The sequence below is a fragment of the Pagrus major genome, chromosome 19, assembly GCF_040436345.1.
Source record: "Pagrus major chromosome 19, Pma_NU_1.0".
In the NCBI taxonomy this organism is placed as follows: domain Eukaryota; kingdom Metazoa; phylum Chordata; class Actinopteri; order Spariformes; family Sparidae; genus Pagrus; species Pagrus major.
The window spans coordinates 23,490,026-23,515,083 of NC_133233.1; the positions used below are offsets into that span (position 1 = coordinate 23,490,026).

Sequence of the window (25,058 nt, forward strand, 5' to 3'; positions counted from 1 at the left end):
GCATAATGAGCAGAGAATGGTTGGAATTTTTCTTTAATGTGGGAGAATTTGCTGAAGTCTGTGATCCGATCCACAGTTGGAGTGGGTGGCTTTGACTCCCAGTGGGCCGCAGTCCAGCGTGAATGTTTTACAGACAGAAACAGGCAGCTGTTCTTGACATCATCAGCAACAGCAGCTCTGAAACATACCCACATCTAAACACCGGTCCGCTGTAAGCCAGAGAAATGTCGGGTTTCGTGGAGTTCAGTGTGGCCGTATGTGCAGTTTCCTCTTATCTAAACTGACTGCAGCTGTTCACAGGACGCTCAGTTCCTGTATGTGTGTTTTCTTGACCACTTGAGTGGGAGTTTTGTTTTGTCTGCAGACTTTTAAATATTCTGTCTCGTGTCATCTCATGTCATTTTTAGCCTCGCAGACACTAGCAATGTATTACCAACCACATGAGCGCAAGCAAGTATGACACGACACAACAACTGACAGTTATTTTTTATTATCAATTAAAATGCCGATTATTGTATTGACTCATCGTTTAGTTTGTGAATAAAGTCATAAAGTGGTGGTAAAACAACAATGACAGCTTCCCAAAGAACAGCAATGTCCTTAAGTCACTTAAAAATACCATAGATCTTCGTATTGTACCATCATATATGACACAAAAAGGAAAAAAAAACAATATTTGAGGAACTGGAACCAATAAATACTTCTCATTTTCTTCTGGTTAATTTCTTCATATGGACTAGCCTAATTTATTGCATTGTTTGTTTACACTGGTTGTAAACGTAAACCTAGTTTCTACTGAATTTAAATGATATAAAATATAGTCTTTGTATTTGTAGATATTCTGGAAACTAAGCTAGCTAGCTAGCTATGAGGCTACTGTTGGATGTTTTGGCGGGAAAGTGGGTTAGCAAACAAACATTAAACTGTTTCTGACAGGCAGAAATGTTCTCTTCTATATTTAACTGAGTGACGCAGATAGTTTTTCATTAGCGATGGTGGTTAACTGATCTTATTTGTATATAGCGTTTCAGTATTTTTGATAGTTTTGATATTCACCTCATCTGCGAGGTTAGCCAGTGAGCTAACTGCAGATTGTGATCTGTCGTCTGTTGGTTTGTCGTTGTTTCCTCTTGTATTCACATGCGGTCTATATCTGGATATGTTGACGTTTCATAAGCATTCTTGTAATCTTGAATGTGCCCACGCTGTGATCTTTATGTGCAATGCTGTGGCATCTCAGGTCACAAGAAGGGAAGCTACTGTAAAGACTCTACTTCTTTATTCTCTGCTGAGGGAGCGTTTTCATAGTCATACCAGATGTAAATGTTGTCTATGGGTGACCCCTTTTTTTTTGTGCAAACACTAGTGAATTATTTATTCGATGGGAGCTAATTTCAGCCCTGGATTTGGTGCTTGAGTGAGTGTTTACAGCAGCAGGACAGCGCATGTGGGATTGGCTCAAAGGTCCATAGCTTGTATTCACAGGGCGGCCATTTTCGTCTGACGTCAGGCTCAGGGTGGGAAGCTCAAATGTCGTACTGCTGTGTTCACAGCTAATCTGACAAATCATTACAATTTCACTGCTTCCCGAATGATCAGCAACTGAAAACACGATGGATAGTGAAGATTTGGAGGGACATCAACCCATATTTAAAGCTTAAATACCATATAACCCATTAGCTCCCGTTAGACAACAGCTAACGTTGGCGTCAACCACTTCCTAGCTAACTTGACGTTTTTCAATGTTGCATTTCCCCCTTTGATGGCACGTGACCCCTCAAATTGAACTAAAGTTAATCAGGGAAGTTGCTGCATCTACTACCCCCTTTAATATCAGGACAGACTGTCAGGGTAGGAGCACGGGTTGCTAACGTTAGCCCATAAAGCAGGGCTAGTGTCCAGGTAATAAAGCTGTGTTCTTTATTATTGATGACTTGATTGAAAGCATGAAGTTTTGAATTATTTGTGAGCATCCATGCTTTTCTATCTCTGTCAGATAAATGGCAAATGGCTTTGTGATAAGAGCAGGATTGCCTGAAATCACCACAGCTGAAGACGGCATGTTGGAAATGTTTGGTCGCGTCTGTTTAGGTAGACGCTATTGATGACAATAGATGATTGACCATCATGCTGTTTTGTACATAAAGACCATAAATGGCGGCTGTTTGCTTCGTAAAATCATTTCCTGTGTTGATGAGTAACAAAGTCTCGGCTTCACACCAGACAGAGCTCCTCTCCTCCTGGGCCCATTTGGCGTTGACTTCATGTCACTTTTAACTTGCAACCCGTCTTTGCACTCTGCGACGTGTGTTCTTGTGCAGAGCCTCAAGCTGTCGTCTTCTTCTTCTTCTTCTTCTTCAGTGGTGTATGTGTCGTTGACTGACGTGGCTGGGTGGGTGGATGGCAGCATGCTGTCTTGTTCTGCCAATCGGATGTACTGTAACGGCGGTGGTTTGCAAGACAACTGCCACGAGCTATAAATTCACATACAGTATGTACTTCTCCTTACCGAGGAACCCTCTACTACTTCCCTACAAAGTTATTAACTGAGAGAAGGAGGAAAAAAACGCTATATGTGCCACGTCGCTGTCTTCGTCTGCAGCTAATCTCTCTCTAGTTATCTCAAGCCAGAATCATATCCTCCCCATCTGAGCACCAGGCCAACTTGGACACAGTCGTGCGCTTTGTCTGCTTGATATTGACGTCTCAGAAGTCCTCCTCCGCTTTCATGTAAACTCTGACCTTCCACTCGAAACGCTCGAGTCGTGGCTCATTCTGGCTGGTGTCATCATTATACGACGAGTGTGCATGTATGTGAGGGGGAGATGATTTTGGGGAGGAAGCCAGCGTGTCTGAGTCATAGCTACCCCTTTATACTGTTGTTCCCATGGTTACCCCACCCCCCGAAACTCCCCCTCATCATCACCCCCCTCCGCCTTGTAGCTGCACACACAGTTTATACAAGGATCAAGCCTCAGCGGCTAATATATGTGTGTTTGTAAGTGTGAGTGTGTGCAAAGGTTTATGGGTTAAGGAAGCTATATGTGACATGACACGTTCAGTCATGTGGTGTTTGTGTGTGAATGTATGTGTTGATGTGAGAGAGAGGTGTTTTTGCCATCATTTTCCAATTTTGACATCTTGTAAGTATATTTGACCAAACTTATGTAAGATGAAGTTTCCAGTTTTTGCTTTCTTTAGATATTAAGCATAATGTACATTTCCACAACACTATTTCTGTCAGTAGCATCATTATAGTCACGCTGTTGTCGCTCTGAGTTCCTCTTTTTTAACAGAAACACTGTTTTTATTCAGTCACTTAATGCCACTGTCAATGAAACTCAGCGTTTCTTATATATGTTGTGTTTTAATTAGATATTTTTATTTACATTTTTCAATTCTACCGTCTGATTGCTGTGTTCACGGCACAGGAAACGCGTGAGAATAAAACAACCACCATCCTTGACATTTAATGCAAGTCATCTGCAAAAAGTGTTCAGATTGAAGATGTACTTTATTAACACCTTGGGGACAGAGCGAGGGGGCTGCCCTGTATGAACAGTAAGGGCTTTGGTGCCCAGCTACCAGTCCACACTCTGTACAGACAGGTCCGAGCGGGTCTTGAACCGGCAAACCTCCGATCCCCGACCCACTCCCTGCGGACTGGGCTACTGCCACCCAGTCGCCAGTTGTGTGTAGGTTCACGCTTCATGTGAACTAACTCAAAGTTCAGTTCACACGTCAAAATAAACTAGTTCACGGTCATAGGTCAGAGTTTTGAATTTCCCAGTCCAAAAAATGTCCACACCTTAGTAAGTCATGCCCGCCAATCATCACTCTCCCATTAAATCATTCATGAATCAGTCTGGGACTTTTCCCATTTTGACTTCATCACATTAGTCCGCTGCCTTCAAACTTAATTTAGTTCAATGGTTCAAACATGTTTGAACAACTTGTTGTTTTGAAGCCTTTCGACCAACAACCTTTATCTCCTTTAAGACCTCCGACAGAAGTTGTATCGGCCACAGATTTGTTTTGCTCCTGCCATGTTTTTGCGCCTCCTGTGAGCCACGTCGCCTATAATGAGAGAACGATTAGACGAGGTGTCCATGTAGCGTCTTTTCCGGGCAGAAGAGCGCTGGCTGTGTGTTTTGGAGCGCTGAGATGAAGTGTGAGAGAAAAAAACGCCGCGTGTGTGAATCTTGTCTCTATGACAACAATGTCTTGATCGACACCTCCCCGTTGTGATTTACTATCTGTTTGTGTTTTATTTGATATCAGGACATCAGAGCGAGGAGGGTGTGGGTGCATGAAATGATCCATAGGAGAGAAAAGAGGCTCGCTCCTCAATGGGAACAATTGAAAAAAGCATTTACATGGTTATATCAGGGTGCAGGTAAACACAGCTAATGATAAACATGTGGTCAAGGTCCTGGAACGATCGTGGTCATAGTTCAAAGCAACCAATGTTGACTGTCAGTCGGAAGTGAGATACGAAGCGTCGTGTCCTGGACTTTGTCACTCAAGGTCATAATATCATCTACTTCTGTATGTCAGCCAGAGGTCTTTGTCATTTAAACCTAAACAGATGCTGTTTTTGAAGAACTGGCTGAAGCCACTGCGGCTGTCTTCTTCTTAGAAGGACAGTCCGGTTTTAAGAAGAAGGAAGTGAGTTCATCGTGTTTGTCAAACCTCAAGGAGGCACCCAGAGTGTTATGGTGAGAAACACCGACTGCGAATACAATTTATTTGTTTACAAGTCGACTCCCCGGGGCACCTTTAATCAGTGAGTGGGATCAGTTTCCTGTTTGAAAGTGAAACTCAGCAGCAGAGTGGTGATTATAACATAACGGTATTGTTTCCAGTGAGGTGGAAGTGTACATTATGCTGAGTTCATCGTTCGAGTCGTTCCAGGACAGGTCATTTTCTCAGGCCTTTATTTGTTGGTGGCCATTTTTTTCAGTAGTAGGTTTATTTGAGGAGTGTGTGTGTGTGTGTGTGTGTGTGTGTGTCTTTCACTTCCCATTTGAATCAATAAATAAAAACAGCACAATCGTCAAAAATCCAAACCACGCTGTGCCGGAGAGTAAATATAGAACAATGTGAAACCTCTGCAACGTCTGACCTTTTCTTGTGGTTAACACTCTCTGTGTTTCTAATTCTCCTGTGCGTCTCTCCCTCTCAGTGGAGGCCGTGGTGGAGTTCGACTATGAGGCTCAGCAGGACGATGAGTTGAGCCTGACGGTGGGCGACATCATCGTGAACATACGACGGGACGATGGAGGATGGTGGGAGGGAGAGCTGGGCGGACGGAGGGGGCTGTTCCCGGATAACTTTGTCAGGGTGAGTAATCACAGTCTACCCCCCCTCCACCTCATTCGTCTCTCTTTCTTCTGCCCTCGTTCTCCGTCTCTTACTCGCCTCATAAACCCACAAGAGGCGGTCCATAAATAGCAGCAGGGTAAACATGCAGATTCCAGTGTGTCACTGCAGTGTGCGTCGCTCGGGGTGTTTTCTGACGCTACTTCAGTGCCGGAAACTGCAACTCATTCACCTTTTGTTAGGTGAGTGTGAGGATTACATTCAGATCACGCTAAGGGACAATTTATTTTGAGTTCAGTTTGAAGGGTTAGGGAAAAAATTTATTTCCCCACCTTTTTTTTCTGATGGCCGCCTTTGGAAACCAAAGATATTTTTACGCCCTCCCCTGACGTGTAAATTGATTGCATTTTCAACCACTAACAGTACAGTGATATATGATATACATGCTGTCTTTAGGGTAGTGAACATGTTATTCTTATTTATCCAAACTCAATGAAGATATGGGTGACAAATCATTGGAAAAACAAAAGAAAATGTCTTAAACTCCTTTCACACTGGACAAAAAAACCCACCAGCACCCACTAACATCTAGAAACGGCATTTATTCACAGGTCAAATGACTTTGCGGTAAGTTATTTATCAAAGTCTGCACAATTAATTGCAAAACAATCGAAACCGCAATATGACAAGGTGCAATATCCAAATTGCAAGAACTGCAATTGTTTTATAAAGGTAAAACGTGTCACAAAACAGTGTTTCAATGAGATTTTGTAGTGCTGCAGAGATGCTCTGGTTTGTTCTCCAGATGTAATGAAACATGTTTGTTTGGCAGAGACCGGGAGAAATGCCACATCATCATGATTTTGAATTATATCGCAATTGCAATATCTGTTTAAATAATCGCATCATCACTTCTTGACCATATCGTGCAGCTCTGTTACCCACACCGTCAAACTTAGAAGACAAAAAACTAAAGGCAAACTTGTCTACTGGCAATAAAAACGGAGTCAATACCCTATTTTTAGTGGGTTTACCTTTATTTTGAAAAACACACATACAGCCTACAGTACATACTAATGTTAAAGCTTCCTCATCGAACCATTCAGTGGACCCTCATCCTCAGTAAAGAAGCGTCCACATTTGTTATGTTTCTCCACTCATTTCAATTTGTCCCCAGATTGTATGTTAGAGGCCAAATACATGAGTAAACTACACTTCACAGACCCATATATGGTCTGCATTCCTATGTAGGCCATGCAAACAGAGCACATTTAGTGAGAATTTAGACTCTAGATGAGGACAGCTGTGGTTAAAAAATACAGATCAGGCTTAAAAAAACAGGGTTTGCTTGAAATGAAACGTTTTGTGCAACTAACTCTAATAGAAAAAGTGTTGACGCCCTTATTTGTACGTGCAAAAGTGGCAGAAATAGTTCAAAGTCCAAAAGTTGTGGTAGTAGTTCTTCACTGGCTCGGTTGGTGGTCCATCTTTAGCTCGCGGTGGTCTCGCAACGAGTATTTAAAAATAATAAACGTGTGGTAGACTTATTAATTCAACACCTCTCATGATTTCCTCGTTCTATCCTCCAATTTCTATCTTTCAAGCAAAATATGTCCAATTAATTGTGTTTTGCTAAAAAGTGTGAATGCATCACGATTACACCCACAGTCACAAGGCAAAACATAAGGCAGTAAACACCGGGGTAGCCTTGTTTATTTTTTTATGATTCATTTCAATAAGGGAATAGCAGCATTTTGGAAAACCCTGGCCTCAGAAAAAGCTTTCGAAAGAAGAGTTTCCATCCTGGATGCCTATGGTATCATGTTTTTAATATTTAATGCCACTCAAGAGGAGAACAGATTTTGTTTGTCGTGCGATCTGGGCTAGATAGAGAATGAGGATCACTTGTTCGTTTGCTGTTCTGTCTACGAGGACGTAAGAGATATGTACTCGAATGTCCTCAGTTTTTGCTGGTTTATTTTGATTTTTTTTGCCAAGCTTTGCAGAGAAGGCAGACTACTGTATGTTGTTTTAAACCGAGCTGCAAAGTAACCTGTAATTACCTCCACCAAAGAGGTTTTAACCGTGTCCGTTTGTTGGTTAGTTGACTGGTTTGTCTGCGAGATTACACAAAAACCACTGAACGGATTTCCACGAAACTTGGACGGAGGATGAGTCTCAGCTCAGAATAGACCCCATTAACTTTTGGTGCGGATTTGGATAAAGAGATCTGGCATTTTTCGACATTTTCATTTATTTCTCAGGGAGTAATGCATGGGTTTGTTATGGTTAAGCATCTATGGATGGTTTAAAATGTGATACAGGGCTATCAAGTTTGATATTAGACTTGATCTAAAGCCTAATTGTTGGAGTTTCTTACTCTGGGAAACTGTATTTCTTTACTGTCTCTTTAGCCAAATCACACACATGTGGTCTATTCTATGTGGTCTCCTTTTGGTAACTAATGTAATAATTAATGTAATATTTGTTCACTGCCAGTCAACGAACTTCCCCTTGCTTAGTTTGGAGCTTCTCGTTTTGAAGCTGTGTCTCAAAAATGACCAAATACATCTGGTTCCAGCCTCTCAAATGTGAATATTTGTTGGTTTTCACTGTTTTCTATGATAGTACACTGAGAGTGATCAATTAAAGCTTGAGTTTTGCATCTGGGTCGGTAGCCTCTGCACAGATGCCTTCACTACGCTGTAGTCTAACGTGCACCTCCCCAGAAATGTAACTTGGGATTGGTCCGCTTGGTAGCATTGCATTTTCCGGCTTCTTTAGTGGCAGTGCTAATAATGGGGTTTGTGACCTGTAGTTTCCCCAGTAAACACACCACCCTCTTCGGCTGTTGCAGTCCCTCCTGATCAAAGAGCCTGCATGCGACCATAAATGAGCCTTAACTGATTATTAAGTTAGCAGTTTGTCATAAATAAAGTAAAATATCATCTAGTTTTGTGTGAACGCTCAGTGAAATGCTCAACTCACATCACCAACACCAACATGGCCGCCAACTCGGCATAGATAAGGTAATGAAAATCACAATTAATCTGTTTAAGTCATGGGTTTTGGTGAACGTTAGACGAGACGACGTCACTAACGCAACTGATGGCTGTGTAGTCTTTATAATTATGTATTTTCACAGTCTTATATTTCATTAGTTTTAAGACAAACTGCGACTTTCTCAAGTTGAAAGATTATCTTTTAAGTTGACAAACATCATATGTGTGATTCATGACAAAATTCACACGGGATCAAAGATTATTTGTGTCTCTCTGCTCACTACCACACAAAGTTTTTTTCTGAAATAAGGTTGCATGAGGGAAACCACAAGGGGCGTGAGTTTGGCTCTCTACTTCCAGATTCATTGTTTCGTCTTCCTGTCAGCTGGTTCTTCAAAGTAAATGAGACATGTTGTCGAGCTGTTCGAGATAAACATTCAAATCATGAGTAAAGTTGGTCAAAGCCTCTGATATATATATAGCATAACAGTGTGTTTGCGGTGGTGAGAAGGGGGAAGTATTTTGTTCACTGTAACGTGAGAGGGAAGTTAACAAGGGCCACAAGTGAAGGCTGACAGTCAGAGAGCCACATTTTGACAGTGCTGAAGAAAGTCCGTCCATTGTCAGGTGGTTCGGCCGCAGCCGGGCTTTTATTTGTGCTGACCGAATGTCACAGCTCTCATTCACTGTCAGGGAACCGGACAATGGGCCTGTGAACGCTCACTGACGGTGTGTGTGTGTGTGGATGTGTGTTCATGTGTGTGTGTGAGACGGAGGGAGGCTGTGAGTAATGCAGTAATACCAGACTGGTCTGTCACAAGACTGCAGTTATGGGAATCAGTGACATTAAGCTTTTTGCAATGCTGATGAATGTGTGTGTGTGTTAGTAGGAAATGGGGGATGTGGACAGACAGGTTGGAAGGGGGACAGGAAGTGATGGTATGCAACCCCCCCCCCTTCTGGAGCCGCCATGGCTGTCACGGCACAGATAATATTAAAGTGAAGGTCATTGAATTAGCCTGTTTCAGTGGTTTGACTGTGTTTGCTTTTATTTTCAGAAGGGTCAGCTCGGGTTAACAACATGCTAATTCTGGACTCAATGTCACGGATATCACGAGACTGTAATGCTAGCTCATTGAAGAAGCTAAATTTCTGTATTTGTACAAAGCCTGGAGCAGTTATTAGCTGTGCGCCCAATTAGCTAAACTGATTTTTATCATAAAACCAAACTGCTCGCTGAAGGAAACGCAGATATTAACCAGTTATCTTCAAAGATCTGTTGAGAACCTGCTGCTGTTTCTCATTAACAGAAAGCTCCAGTGTCGCTTCAACTTCACCTTAAATGACTTTTCACATCCAACAATTACTATTTTTTACTGTAATTGATCCGCTGAATATTTTCTGTGTCAATCGATTCGTCTACAGAAAACTGCCCTGTGTTTATGAGAGCCGCTGCGATCATCTGACCTCCGTGGATTCGACAAGCAGGTGTTGCAAATCAGAATCACATGTTTCGATTTGCTGCTGACTCGTTTTGCACGGAGCGAAAGAGCAGATTCGCTTGGATTTACTTCAAAGTCAAAGTCGGATGTCTGATGAGTTGTAAAAAATTTGGCAAAAAGCATGCAGAAGTTTTGTTGTTTTCAGTGATTAATCGGTTTAATAATGAAAATGGACGGCTCCTAGTCGAACGACGATACGTTTAAAGTCTCAGCTTCGTCTATAAAATGCCAAGAAATACCCCTAATAACCTGGTCCAACAATTATGACTGACTTTAAAGTACAGCTGCATAGGCCTAGTCTAATCGGCTGTTTTGTGCCATGCTTGTGCAACGCTAGCGGGTGTACACCATTATTATAATCACTTTTATCAGTTACAATAACCATTAAAGGTCCTATTTGTAGGAAAAGTTGATTTTGAAACTTATTCCCCAAATCTCATTTGGGATTATAGGACGGGTCGACTCAAAAATCTGTTAGTAGGTCTTATAAAAGAATGAAAACAAAAAGGTTTTTAGTTGAATAAACGTTTTAAAATAATATGGTAGGATTCAATATTGTATATAAGCAAATGTGCACGGTCTGATAACTGTCATACAACGGTATATCGCTGTAACCCTGCATTATACTGAGTCCGAGGTAACAGCTTTAAATTTGGTGTTTTGTCTGAGTGAAACCTAAATATATTCAGTTACACATACTCTGTCAGAAAATTTGAAAAAAAAGCAAAGAAAAGCAGTAAATCCTCACATTTGTCAGGAAGTCAGAAGTCCCAGAAGTCCCCTTCTAGAGCCAGTGTTTGGTTTGTCCTTTCTGGGCTACTGTAGAAACATAGCAATTCTAAGATAACGGAAAAACACGATGACTCTTATTTTAAGGTGATTATACACTAATTAAAACATAATTATGAATATTACATTAGATTTCTGCCCATAGATCCTCCTTAACCCCCCTCTAAATGTTACACACTGGACCTTTAAACAAAAAGACTCACTGTTTATTACCCAATATTAGCTTGTGTAAGAGCTTTCCTCCCCTATCAGTTGACCGCTGAATACAGTTGTGTAATAACGGGGTGTATAAAACGAGGGGAAATAATATTTTGCGTCATTGTCCCTGTGCATTTCACAAGCAGAGCTCTCTCTTTTTCCTTCTGTGTCGCGCTAACAAGGCTAACGCGTCCTTCTCGCTAGCTGCTACACTGCATTGTTTTGCATTATCTGTGACTGGGAGGGAAAGGTCAGAGGTCCGGCGATAGGAGGATGGATGCACACACACACACACACACACACACAAAAAAGCGATGTTTAGCATTAAAGCAGTGCAGTGTAAACTACATTCCTGCTGTCGGACAAACACATACACACACACAGCCACCACTGCAGTTTAAATTATGCAGGTGTTTCCTGTTCAGATATGATGAATCATGTTGTCTTCCTCTCCTCTTTTCAGCTGGGTTTCCTTTAACTCTGGGTTACCTCCATTTCCCCCACGGGAGGAACTGCAGTAGAGCGTGAATGCGGTCCAAGTCGTAACAAAAGGCCTCCAAGAAACAGCAGAATGAGCTCTGAAAAAACCCACGCGATCATTAGTCTCCAGCTCTAAACTCAGATACGTGAATGATTTCAAACGGGAATCCTTAATAGATAACAGATGTAGGATTTATGTTCTGTTGCTTTTCATGAAGCATAAAGCCAAACAGCTACTAAACACCGCCTCTGCTCCACCACTCATAAAAAACGGGAAGCTGCAGCCCGACAAATGGCCGCTGTGAGGTTATGTGTAGGTTGGCTTGTGCAATGTGGAGTCTCTGGAGTTAAAAGTGATTTTTCTTTTCACCAGTCAGTCTTTGTGTCTGTGCATGTGAGACTGAATGACTGTGTGTGTGTGTGTCTATATCTGTTTCAGTACATGAAGGCATGCAGGATCTAGACTCAGAGCCGCTCCATCTGCACTCTGACTGCACAAATCAATGTCTTTTTCTTTTCCCTGGCTCTGCATTAACGCTGCATTAGCCTACTTAGCAAACTGCAAACAGCAAATGTCAGAGAAAGTAGCAGTGTGATCGAGCTGACGTCAGTGGACAGAAGTCATATAACATTAACACTTCCCATCACATCTCCGCCCAAGCAACAGTCTGAAGGTATTTAGTTGAAAAAGAAAACAAAAGAAAACAAGAACATTGTCATTTTTCAGCAGTCGGAGCCGCCAGTGAATTTTTGGCACTTTTAAAATGTCGACTGGCCAATAGGTCATCTAGATTAACGTTTACCAAGAAGTTAGCTTGGCGCAGCGGTGGGAAATGTGGAAGGGTTAGCGTCTACGGAAAAAGAAGGAATGCACCTCCAAAGTCCAAAGTTGTCTTATTAAGCTACATGTCTTTATAGCTGCTAGCCAGCGTCTACCTATAAATCTTTTTCATTTGCACGTCCTCTAAGGAGCTAGCCAGCCCATTCCGGTGACTCCAGAGCTATTTACATGTGTTTTTTGATGCTAGCTAGCACCTTCTACGAACTCCAATGTTTCCTTATTTAGCTAGCCAGCAGCTATAAAGACATGTAGCAGCTATCTACCTATAACTACAAATTTTAAGATGCTAGTCAGTCCCTTCGGGTGACTATTTTTAAACTTCTAACTAGCACCTTCTGGTACATTAACTCCAAAGTTTTCTTATTAAGCTACATGTGTTCTTAGCTGCTAGCAGTAGCCATCTTTCTTTGCCCATTTATGGTTGCCTTTATTTAGAAATCACTTTATGTTAGCTTTTGATGGCAAACTGGTTGCTTCTTCCCCCCATAATTTCTCATTTTCTATTTCTAAATATGTTAAATAAACTTGGACTTCATGATACTGCAGCAGACAGAAAAAGTTAGCAACTAACGTTAGCTGGTAGAAATACGTTAACTAGGCTAATTATTTCTTCTGTTGAAAATGTAGCAACGTTATTATTCATACCAAGTAATTGACTGTATTTTTAAAGTAACAATAAACCAAATTCAACCAACACTGCTAACAGCACACAAAATGAGAAACTAGCTAATGTTAGCTGGTGAACAGTGGAGCGTTTAGCGGCTAACAAGCCAGATATTCCTTTCAGGAGTTGGTGGAGAACAAAGCAGGGCTAAAAGGGGAATTAATATTAGATTTATATTCGTCAGCTGGCCAGAAACATGACTCCAGATTAATGATAATGTTTCTCTCTGTGAAAATTCATGCTGAGATGATTAGCTTAGCTTAGCCTGAAGACTGGAAGCAGGGGGAAATATCTCATATGAATATAGGTGAAACATGTTGTGGTCACTTTCTGCTCTGTCCTTCAGTTGTAATCAGTCACTTCCTGTTGACACAATGAATTGTTCCTCTTCTCTGCCGAGTGCAACATTTGTGGTTTCAGTCGACGAGGCGTGTATTTTTCTTACTATAATGTTTTTGTCCCGCTCCCTTCAGATGAGCTTCGGCCGTCGTCTAGGAAACGTCTCCTCTCGTTGATATTTTTGGATCTCGGAGGCTCATTAAGGCTTTCACGCCACACCAGGCCAAACACGACCAAGGGTGTGTGCGAGGGGTTAGATTCTCTGAGTCAGTGTAGCCCGGGCCCGTATGCTTCACTGAGCTGCGCTCGCCACAGGCCAGGGGCTTATGAAACAGTGTCATGATGAATGTGGAGCAGAGATGTGAACCGTCATGTCCAGTTTTTCCGGGTCTCCGTGCCTCCACGTTTGTTGTCTCTCCATCTGCCCGCTTGTTGACTCTCCTGTCGCTCCTCTCTCCAGTCCTCTTGATCAGTCTCGCATGGCGTCTCGTGATTTCTTAACGCGAGTGAGAGTCATGTGGATGAAGAGTTAGCGAAAGGGAAAGGTTGCAGCAGCAGTAGAGGAGGAGGGGGAGAGCCTTGTGTTTGTGTGTTTGTGTGTTTGTGTTTGTCCGAGCCTCACGAGCTCCGGCTGGTCGTCTGCAGGTAAACAGCGAGGGTCACCTGGTGTTACTGACATCCAACACTGCTGCTACACTGCAGCACGGTGCAGAGCAGCAGCGGAGATACTGTCGAACAAACCTTATTTGCATTTATTGAATACATCAGCAAGTTTATTGCATAACACATAAGCTCTTAACCTTCATGTTTATGGGGATTTGCATTCTAGCCTGACTCATGCACCAATTTACAGTGTTTTACTCGTGACATAAGGGATTTTTATGTGTTTCGTGTGTTTTACATTATACAGTAGTTTGATGTTGGATTACCTTTTGTTTCTACGTTATTGTAATTGTGCAATATTGACCAGAAAATTCAAAATATTAACATTTTTGCAGGTAAACGTTGCCCTTCTCTTCTTTTTGCCTCCTAAATAAGAGGTGCAACCTAGCAGGCGAATGACAGCTACAACATTTAACATGTCTGTTTGCTAAATGATGGATATATGAAATAAATACACATATATAGATGTACTTATTGATCCCAAATTGGGTCATTCCTGTGCTACAACAGCAGGACATCAGGCAGTAATACACAACAGTAATATTAATATCAAGGACAGCAGTGAGACATAAATACATGTACATGTATTGTTGTAAAAATACAAAATACACCAGCAAAGCTAAAAATAGAAGACAAAAAAAACCTGAGTATACTCTGTAAATAATATAAGATATGTACCTATATGTATGCTGTATGTATTTCACTGTGGTGTTTTGTTTTTGTCATAAATACAGCAGAATTTATCATGTTTTTTAAAAATGTTCTATAACTACACAATATTGTCATGATAATGTCGTAAGGTAGTTAAAATGTTATCATGTTAGTCAGTGTGTTCTGTCATTATTTATGTAAATCAAGAAATATCATGCAGAAATTGGTATTTTGTGCGATTTGGCGGCCCTCACCATTTCTGAGTGCAACACAACCAATCCCAGTTTTCAGAGTCAGTCGAGGACGTTATGTTAAAGTCTGGACACTACTTCGTTAAGCGCCCGGCTAACTTAAATAGAAATAAAATAATTTAATCATGCAGCTCTTGTAGACTTTCCTAATTTTACTGCACTGAATGGCTCAACTTGTGACAGTCAGACGAGTCATTTCACGGGTTGTGACGCTAAAAAAATCCACCGTTTAACAGCTGCGTCTTTCACAATGGAAGTCTTTTTGGGCCTCAGTGCGTCACGTGACGATGTAACTACACGGTTTGGCCACTATGACAGTTGGCTTCAAAGCCTGGCGCTCTTCCTGGAGGCTTGGGAGTCAGCAAGCAGAGCTAACTTGTAGCTACAGTATGCAGAAGTTGAGAGTTGGTGACAGTTGGTGCTGCTATTAAGTGTTAATCAGTGTGGCGCTATCCGCTAACAGACAGTGTGAAGTAAAGTGCAGGAACAAGTGATGGAGGCAGAGCTGCTGTGACAGAGACAGATCACATTGTTCATAATGTTGCTTTAACGTAGAAAATTGGATTTATATTTGTTTTGGTTCGTATTTTTTTAATCATTTTATGACTTTTATGAGAGTTATTCTATAATTAAAAGGTGCAGTATGTAGTTTTTGGGGAAGAAATGATTCATCGACTGATTTCTTTTATGTCCAAACAAACTAAATAAACAAACTCTCTTTGTTTTCGTGACTGAATGAACTGAGTAAACAAACTGACCTTAAAGGACAACACAGTTTCATACTGTTTTGTTTACATGTGGCGGACCCTGCCACCTTTGGAGCTTTAAACTGTGTTCTTGGGAGCTTATTTTCCTCTGAGAACAGCTTGTTTATTCACGTATGGAGGAAAAAAAAGTATTATTATCATCCTTGTAATCATTTTTCTAGTTTTGCACTTAAATGGATCCGTGTTGACTCTCCCGTCTCTCTGTTTCTGTTTCTGTTTCTGTAACCTACATTTTCTCACCTGAGCCATTTTCTCCCGTCTCTCTCTCACCATCTCTTCCTCACCTCCTCCACTCATCACCTCCTCTCTCTCTCTCTCTCCCTCTCTCTGCAGGAGATAAAGAAGGAGGCGAAGAGGGATGGAGGACAGGCGAGCATGATCAAGTCTGAGCTTTCCAACGGACGGGCCAGTCCTGTGTCCGACCCTGGAGTACGACCGGGCAGGAAAGGTACTCACACACACACACACACACACACACACACAGTCACATACATTCATACATTGTGGTCATTAGCAGCGTTAAGTCTTCAGTCTCAAACATAGATCCTATTAGTGTGAGGAAGGATTTGGGTCAAGCGTTCCTCGGCGTACTAACATGTGAGCACGTATGTGCTGGAATGTGACATGTAACTACTGAACATGACACTTTATAACTATAAAAACAACGTCCTTTATCCCCTCTACATTTATATTTAACATATGAAAATGCACAAGAACAGCTTAAATGTTCTGTTGACAGCGAAAGGATTATTAGAAAATAATCATTTTCTAATGCTGAATCATTTCAGCTTCTAAATGTGCCGATTCGCTTCTGTTATTTTAAGAATTTCAGTTTATTTTTTGTTAATTTTGAGGTTTAGACTGTTGATTGGGACCAAAGAAAGACTCTGCAGAGGTCTCACTCTGGACTGATTACAGCCTGACCCATAAGCTTCATTATATATTACATATATGAGCTGATGTACACATTTTTTTGGCCATCATCCCTCAAACGCAGCTTTCAAACACTTGTGACAGGATTTGGATGCAGGATTAACGATATTTTACATGAAAACAACAAACCACAGTGTCAATACAGGACTAATGGCCGTATCACCACTTGTACTGAGTTAAAGATCTTAATACTTCCTCCACCTCTGCATGAGAACACACCCTTCAACTCAAACAAGAGGAGGAGTGACACCTTGTGGACGGACGAGGAATCGCAGGCTGAAGTCTTAAAGCCCCAGCTGGTGTGGAATGAGTCAGGACTAACGAGGAGGCTAATGAGTGTAAGACAAACAACTGAAGGGCCAGTGTGAAGCATTTGGTGTCTCCACTGGTTAGTGAGACTGTCCACTTAGTGAGAGGTCAAAGGTCGGCGGTGTCGGTCTTCAGCCGTGAGGGCTTTTCATAAGACAGTGAACACCTGCTCACTCCCTGGAAGACATGGATTATAGAGAGAGCTTATTATGTCACACGCAAACCTAAAAATGTATTTGCATATGTGTGTGTGTGTGTGTGTGTGTGTGTGCACTGCAGGTGAACAAATCCGTAAGCGGCGGTGTAAAGCAGCGTTCAGCTACGTGCCGCAGCATGAAGATGAGCTGGAGCTGAAAATAGGAGACGTCATTGAGATCATAGCAGAGGTGAGACTGATGACGGCTGACTGGAGGCGTGACGGAGATTTGAGACGTCTTTACAGCTCATGTTTTATTTATTTTAGAGTGTGACGTGTCGGCGAAACTGTTAGATAACAAATATATGAAAAGAAATAGAATAAAATGTGTTTGTTGTGATGAAGAAGCGGTGCAGTGACATAGTTTGTCCACCAGAGGGCGCTGATAGCTTTATGTTTTGGTCATAATTCTTTATTTAGAGCAGAAATAACTAATAAATTGATCCATTAGTTGATTAAATGACAACTATTCTGACAGTGGATTAATAATTTAAGTTATTTTTTAAGTCAAATGTGGATATTTGTTGGTTTTCTTGGTTTTCGGTTACAGTTACATCTGTGTTTTAATTTATAGAGACATTAAAACAAGAAATAAAAGGCGATATATAAAGAAAAATATAAACAAGATTCCTTTTAATTAAATTACACAACACTTTTGTTTTTGTTCCCATTTTTCCAGGGTTAAATCAAGTGATATAATACTTTCTTTCCGTGCACTCAAAACAATTATTTCTCTCAGATTTCTAGCACAAATTTGTTAAAATCCATCCAGATTCACTTCACGAGCAACTGCATCAAGACGTACAACGTCTGTGGTGTTACGTTGTCTGATGAAACTGCACATTTTAGCCTTTTTATAGGCAGCAGTACAAAACACACCTGTGCACTAATCATGCTGTTTCATCAGCGTCTTGATACGTCACACCTGTCAGCTGGATGGATCATCTCGGCCAGGGGTGTAAGTGCTGTTTGTAAACTGGGATGGGCAGGAGCTGAGGCATGAGCTCACCTTTTAAAGTCAATATGACATCATTTTATTTCTGTTTTTTGTGGCTCCCTTACATGACAGACGCTTTAGTGTTGATCGGATCTCCAGTCACATAAAATGTATATGATTTGAACGGGATTATTCAAACTGTGAACATTTCGTCTCCTCGCTTCCTCACAGAAAAATACATGGCGGAGCGGTGGTCCTCAGGTGCGTTCCAGCAGCACCACACCCATGATCTTGCTTATTAATGTGGATTTTAACAAAATGGGAGCAAAAACAAAAGTGTTGTTAGGTGTGATTTCATAGATGATACTGAAATAGTCCAGAAAATAAAAGACAGTGGCGAGCACGAACATACTTCGGCTTGATTTAAAAGGAACCGAGAGTCGGAGTCGACCTCTAGTCCTTCTGGGACTTCGCACCAGCTGTGTGGTGCACAGAAACTGAACTCGACTTCTCCTTATTAAGTCTGAACTCTGGAGACAGTGAAGGAGCCTGAGACCAGATCTCGCAGCAGATCATACATGTATTTTTTCTTTAAACCAGGAAAAAAGGAAAAAACATGTGATTCCTATTTTCAGGTGGAGGAGGGCTGGTGGGAGGGATTTCTGAACGGGAAGACGGGAATGTTTCCCTCTAACTTCACTCGAGAGATCCTGAACGAGTCGGACATGCCCTCTTCAGACACGCCCACCTCGCAGGAGGATCTGCGCAGCGGCCGCACCAGTGAGTCTCGGCCAATCGGATGACAGGAACGCCAAGCAAATGGCTGTGGTTGTTATATTTATGACTTATGTGTTGTCTGATCTGTGTGTGTGTTCAGGTAAAGACAGCCCGGGCAGCGAAAGTGATGGAGGAGACAGTCGGTCAGAAACAGGGTCGGGAGAAATCCAGCCCAAGAAGGTAATCAGTGATGTAACTAAGTACTGTACAACTTTGAGGTACTTGTACCTCACTTGTCTTTTTATTTTCATGCCACCTTCAGAGGGACGTACTGTACTTTTCACTCAAAAGAATGAATACAAGGTGTTTCCCCTGTAATGGATCGTACGAGTAAAACTGAAACTAGTCCCTCTACCTCACAGAAATGTCACTTGTGAGGTGACTGTGTTTTATATTTAGTGTAACGGGATCGTTTCACCAGAAATGAGACAAATATACTTGGTAAGATTTTGCGTTTTTGCGTTAATTACTATATTTTGCACACAAATATAGATTGTATACATTATTTAGATATATATTTTGCAAACTGCCAAACTATGTACAAGTGCAGCTGACATTATAAGTTAAATAATCAGAACATTTATTTGCAACTAATTGATGATTGTCTCTGCATCGTGTACTTTTATCTTTAATATTTGAAGTACATTTTCCAGATTTTACATACATACCTTTTCTTAAAGGGTAAATCCACCACCTTTGCTCATTAAAGTGTGTTTAGAGGTCCTGGGCAGTGCTACTGCATATGTGAAAAAAGTTTGATAAAGCCTTTTGTGGCTCTGGAGGAAGCTGCAGCCAATCTGATAAATTGCCTCCAGTGATGTCACTCAGTGGTTAAGTTGCATTGTGGGTAATGTAGGCTACAGGTTTTGAAAAGCAGTCCACTGGTCTAGTGGTACACCCCTATAACACTGCTGGACTCGGTGGACAGTTCTGAAACAGAAGATAGAAATCGATACAGCAGAACCAGAGATATCAACTTTTTAAAAACATGGTGCCTACATTACCCACAATGCAATGCAGCTTCCTCCAGAGCCACAAAAGGCTTTATACTACTTTTTTCAGCACTTCCCGAGACCTGTAAACACACTTTAATGAGCACAAGTGGTGGAGTTACCCTTTAAGCAAAAGTTTGTACATAAAATCAGGAAAATGTACTAAAGTAAAAGTAGACGATGCAGAAAAACGTCACCTGTAACAGAGACAAACATCAGAGCAGCGATGATAGTCGTTATATTTACTAAATATATTTTTACAGTGTGGTTTTGGTGCTCTTCCTGAGTACTTCCTCCTCCACTGTTGAGCCTCACACAGGCTCAGATCTGGTTGTAAATGGAGCAGGGTTCCTTTTAAACAAAAAAAACAGGAAGATGACTGTTTTTCCAGAACAAAACTGAAAAACAAAAGCCGCATGCCGGTGTGAAGCAGTGCAACCAGTCATCGACACCGAGGTCTGCTGCTCACAGCTGTAATATAATGCTGAAAACACCTGAACTATGGAATGATTTTAATTTTGAACACTTACCAGTCGGTGGAGGACGGCAGATGTTGTGCGTCAGAGTCAAAGTGAGAGTAGAGATACTGAAATGTCCATCGAAACTCAACCCACTCCTGCAGCTGTGCTCTGTGGGCCTCAGGGGACACATGAAGTGATATTTAAAGAGGTATTTGTGGAAGCACACTCGCAACCATAACATTAAAGTTTGTTAAAAGTGAATTATCAATTTGTGAAGGGTCTGTGAGGCTTTAATTTTCAATATGCCCTTTTTAAAACCATTTAGTCGTCGCACAATCAAACTGAAAATTGAAATATGCAGACTCTGCTTGTTGTGCAACAGAAAAGTAGCTTACTGAATCACTGAGACAGAACCAAGGACGTTTCTGAGGGAACAAAAATGACTTCATTACGAACATAAAAGAATAAAAAGATAACTGAAAGATGAAGGAAACTCAGTGTAGGGACATTTTTCAGGCCACAAACTACGCCTGTGCTGACAGTGTGGCTAAATTCACAGCTCGTGTTTGTGCAGCTTGTGGTTTACACTTCCTACCAGGTCACACATGTAATCTGCCGACTGTGCGAGGGTCAGATTGAAGCCGTTTATCAGACGTATTTTGGGAACAACATGAGCGTCTGGGACGCAGAGAAAAACAGTGGAGAAGTGAGATTATGCTGCAGCAGTGACGCCTCTGACTGTCTTTGTTCCACCTGACCATGAAGCAAGTTTTTTCCTCTTTAAGCTGACAGTGTGTCAGAGTTTGAGACTCAGACTGCAAGATTTTTGGTGAATTGTCCCTTTAAATTCAAAAGTTCATCTTGTTTCACTTCACCTCTGTAGATCCGAGGGTTCGGTTTCGGTGACATCTTCAAAGACCAGCCCATCAAGCTCAGACCTCGATCTATGGACGTGGACTCGGAGGCGGACAAGGTGAGACACACACACACGCACACACAGGAACACACACACTTGAACACACACATTAAAAAACGCCGGACGCACATATATCGGACATTTTTTGATACGGTGATCATTGTATTGTAAGTGTTTTAGGGAAGGAAGTCCCCAGTCTTGGCTCCTCCCCTTCCTCTGTTTCAGTTTTACAGCACAGGAAATGGTTTTAATGTTCACACACACACGCACAACTGCACACACACACACACACACACATCCTGCAGTGATTTGACAGGCAAAGCAGAAGTGAGAGCTCCACGGGGGAGACAGACAGAGAGAGAGAGGAGGGGAGGTAATGCAGGAGGTTTCACTGACGTATTCATATCCACACACACACACACACACACAACCACACACACACACACACACACACACACACACACACACGCCGTCTCCTGCTGCTGCCGGAGCTCCGTCTGTCTGTGTCTAACTGCGACCAGAGGAGAGGACGGTAGGGTCAGCTTCTGTTTCTGTTCCTCCCTTTTTGGTTTTTAGATTTTTAGTTTTCATGGTTTGTCTCTCAGCTTTTCTTCTTCTTCTTCTTCTTCTTCTTCTTCTTCTTCTTCTTCTTCTTCTTCTTCTTCTTCTTCTTCTTCTTCTTGCTTACTGGCTCTGTTTTATGTGAGATCACGCTGTTTTGGTCGCTCAGAATATTTGGTGTAGTCGGTGGAGTTACACCTACAGCTAAAACATGCGGAAAAAGGAAGTTTTTTGTACAGTTTTCCTGTTTAAATGACCAAATATTGCAAAATCTGGATCAGTCTGTGTTTCTATGAAGAGTTATGTGTCTGCTGATGGTCCGAATATCATTTCAAAGGCTGTCTCGAACTTTTCGGGGGAAGACAAACATAGTTTTTGTTCACTTTTTGAGTCATGAAAATACTAATGTTAACGGACGTGGAATTAAAGGGTCAGTTTGCCCCAAAATTACAAATCAAAAAACAAGTTTGCTTCTGCTTGTGGTTTCTGGTGACGCAGCCACTTTTGGCTTTATTTGGAAAACTTAAGTCTGACTTCACCAACTGAACCAGACCTGACGGAGAGAGAAGAGCTGAGATTATGAAACGAAGACAATCAGAGACACATGATGAAAGACAATGTAAGACGAGTTAGGTGGGTGAAGAGAACATAAACCTGGATGTAAAAAGGCTTTTTATCTGTTGGTCAGAGCGTCCTGTAGCTCCTGCAGATGTGCAGCATGAGAGTGCGTTGCCGTGTTTGTTCTGGAGGATGTTTGTCAGCCGGTCCTGCTGAGCGGGAGGCTGTTATGTTGCTTTATGAGTGAGACGAGTCTCTCTGCTCTCTAATGAGGCTGTTGGAGGAGGTGACAGCAGACAGAGTCTCCGTCCGGGACGGGGGGACGCTGAGTCATGTGAAGCCACGTCAACCTCAGAAGTGAACAGGAAGGTCGGATGCTCGTACGTGAGTGCAGCGGTGTGGCGTCCCTCGCTGCATGGATACACAATGGTGGATTGCTAGTTGAGGTGTTTTTCAGGGCTCGTTCTGCTGGCTGGCTTTTGTGGCGATGTTCAACATCTGGCTTTTGTGCCAGAGGAAGGGGAAGTTTTAGTGGGTTTTTTTTTTTTTTTTTTCCCGTTGTGGTGAGTCAAAGTCAGTCGGTCGTGAGATCAGCTGAGACTTCAATGTAAAACAAACGTCTACAGTTTGAACGTTGGGAGAGGAAGTTGATTCAAGGGCAGGGTCATCCGACAGGCTTATTTCTATGGTAGGACAAAATGAATGAATTTGCATAAAGATATGTTGTAAAAATGAATGAAATGGTACAGTAAGCATGTTTTAATCAAGGTTTGGATCATTTTGAGGTGTTTGTTATGTGGGATCGCACAAGTTGACTGGCTGATTTCTATAATGTCGCAGAAAAGCCCAATAATAAGCCTTGTGTGTGGTTTTTACCAGCAAAGTTCTTGATATTCTGGCGTAACAATACCATCAGATATATACGTTTTTATTTCTATTCATGATCAGTAAGTTTTCAGTCCTGCAAGGGAACTATAATCACTTCCCACTCGTCATCAAGTCACCCTCTGGTCTGAGTCAACAAAATGATTGTATGCAATCGACCAAAATATCTGTTATGGATTGTTTACTTGGACCAGAGGTGATTATTTCCTAAGAATAAGCATAACACTGGAGGTGTTTAGGAAGTTATTTTTTTGCCTCTTAAAGGTGAAATATGTGAGAATCTTGGTTTAAAATTAGAATTAAAGCATCGCCGTTGTATGCCTCCACGCACTAGTCAAGTTGCTGGTGTTGAATAACGGCCAGGACATTTTTTTTGCTGAATATTATGACGCCGCAGCGCGTTTAACCTCCGACCTTTTGAATATCAAATGTCATAATTCATAATTTTATCTTATTATTCTGCTTAGTTATCCCCAGCTCGTCCTGTCTTGTAACACAGCTTTCTACCTCAAGATAGTCTGATAATATAGCTCAGGTCGGAGCTTCTGTAAATCGCCTCTGTACTTTATCCCTTGTAACAGACTTCAGTTGTTCTTGGAGGCTGTGTTCAGTCCTATTTCGGTGTCCAGCCGTGTTTACGTGATCCAAGGTCCAGACACACTCTACGGCCACTAGCTCTATGGCTAACTGAGCCATGAGCTAATCAGCTAACGGTAGCTAGCTACTTTAAGAAATTGTAAGAATTGTCATGAAATTTGGTTCAGACATTAAATTGGTGACCCCTTTAACTTCCAAAGGTCAAAGTTGTCCAGTTCTTCAGTTATGACCAAATACATTCTGCTGCACATTGTTTGTAGCGCTAATTAGCAAATGTGAGCATGCTAACAAGCTAAACTATGGTAGTGAACAAGGTGAACTTTTACCTGGAAGCATCACCATGATAGCTATGTAATTGTGAGAATCTAAGTATGCTAACAGAGGCATTTAGCTTATTAGCTAGTTCAGGTTTTAGCCTTCAGTGTGGCAAAAAAGTCACACTAAAAAGCCAAAGTGGCTAACATGTCCAGCCACGTTCACGTCAGGCTAAGGTCCCGATCTGGACAAGCTCTAGGGCCACTGATGCCACGGCTAACTGAGCCATCAGCTAATTAGCTAAAGGTAGCTAGCTACAGCCAAGGATAGCTAGTAAAGAGCAGCAGCTGGAGCTACCTTTGAATTCTGGACACATTTTACAAGTTACAGCTTTTATAGAGTGATTTATATTAATGCATCAATGATCGCAATATACATCATTCGGAAATGGGCTGTTCTACCTAACATTTCACTTTAGTACTCTGAGTATGTTTTGGTGCTGATACTTTCGTACGTCTGTGGTGACAATCTGAGTTTCGTGCGTCTACGTTGTGTTTACAGGATGTTGTTTCACGCTTTCCTTGTGAAACCTGAACCAAAGCAACTAAACTGCAACCATGCAGGACTTACTCATGTTTGAATTTCCTGCCTCTGGTCACACTTTGTTTTGCAGGTGGAGATTTGGTTTACCAAGATGCAGCTGTGAAACTGTAAAACGTACAGTAAACGCAGCTTCAGGGTCATGTGAGGATCCTCCAGCACTCAATAAGAAAATAATTCTTTACTTTTTAAACTAAAAAACAAGTCCGGCTACTCGAGATCGTCGGACACGAAACCGTCTGTGTGACGTCATGATGTCTCACTGCTTGTGGCACCACATGGGTCTCATTACAGAGAAGGGGAATGGTGTAGTGAGAGGAGTGAAGCTGGCGGGGGAGGCAGTGTGGGTTTTTTTTTTTTTTTTTTTTCTCTCCGAGCCGAACAGAACAGAGCTGTGTGTGTGTTCGGGGACAGACTGGGTCTTGTGAATGTGTGTGTGTGTGTGTGTGTGTTTTCCTGTGGAAGAGCCACCCTGGTTCCACAAACACTGTCGAGGGATCCACTCCAGCCGGAAAACAACGGCTCCTTTAACAGCCTGCACAGCACACACACTCACACACACTCATACACACTCATACACACACATACACACTCATACACACTCATACACAC

At 41.9% G+C, this 25,058-nt stretch overlaps 1 protein-coding gene across 2 annotated transcripts in view; it reads left to right on the plus strand.

The window, feature by feature from the left end:
* sh3kbp1 (SH3-domain kinase binding protein 1) overlaps nucleotides 1–25,058 on the plus strand; it is a 38,576-nt gene that overhangs the window by 2,521 nt on the left and 10,997 nt on the right. The window contains exons 2-8 of one of the 2 annotated variants that reach the window (XM_073488285.1): nucleotides 5,186–5,343; nucleotides 15,803–15,917; nucleotides 16,991–17,097; nucleotides 18,076–18,105; nucleotides 18,480–18,624; nucleotides 18,722–18,801; nucleotides 20,958–21,047. In XM_073488285.1, coding sequence (XP_073344386.1) covers nucleotides 5,186–5,343; nucleotides 15,803–15,917; nucleotides 16,991–17,097; nucleotides 18,076–18,105; nucleotides 18,480–18,624; nucleotides 18,722–18,801; nucleotides 20,958–21,047 — 725 coding nt within the window. The remainder of the gene's footprint in view (nucleotides 1–5,185; nucleotides 5,344–15,802; nucleotides 15,918–16,990; nucleotides 17,098–18,075; nucleotides 18,106–18,479; nucleotides 18,625–18,721; nucleotides 18,802–20,957; nucleotides 21,048–25,058) is intronic. The other variant, XM_073488286.1, reaches the window with a different exon arrangement.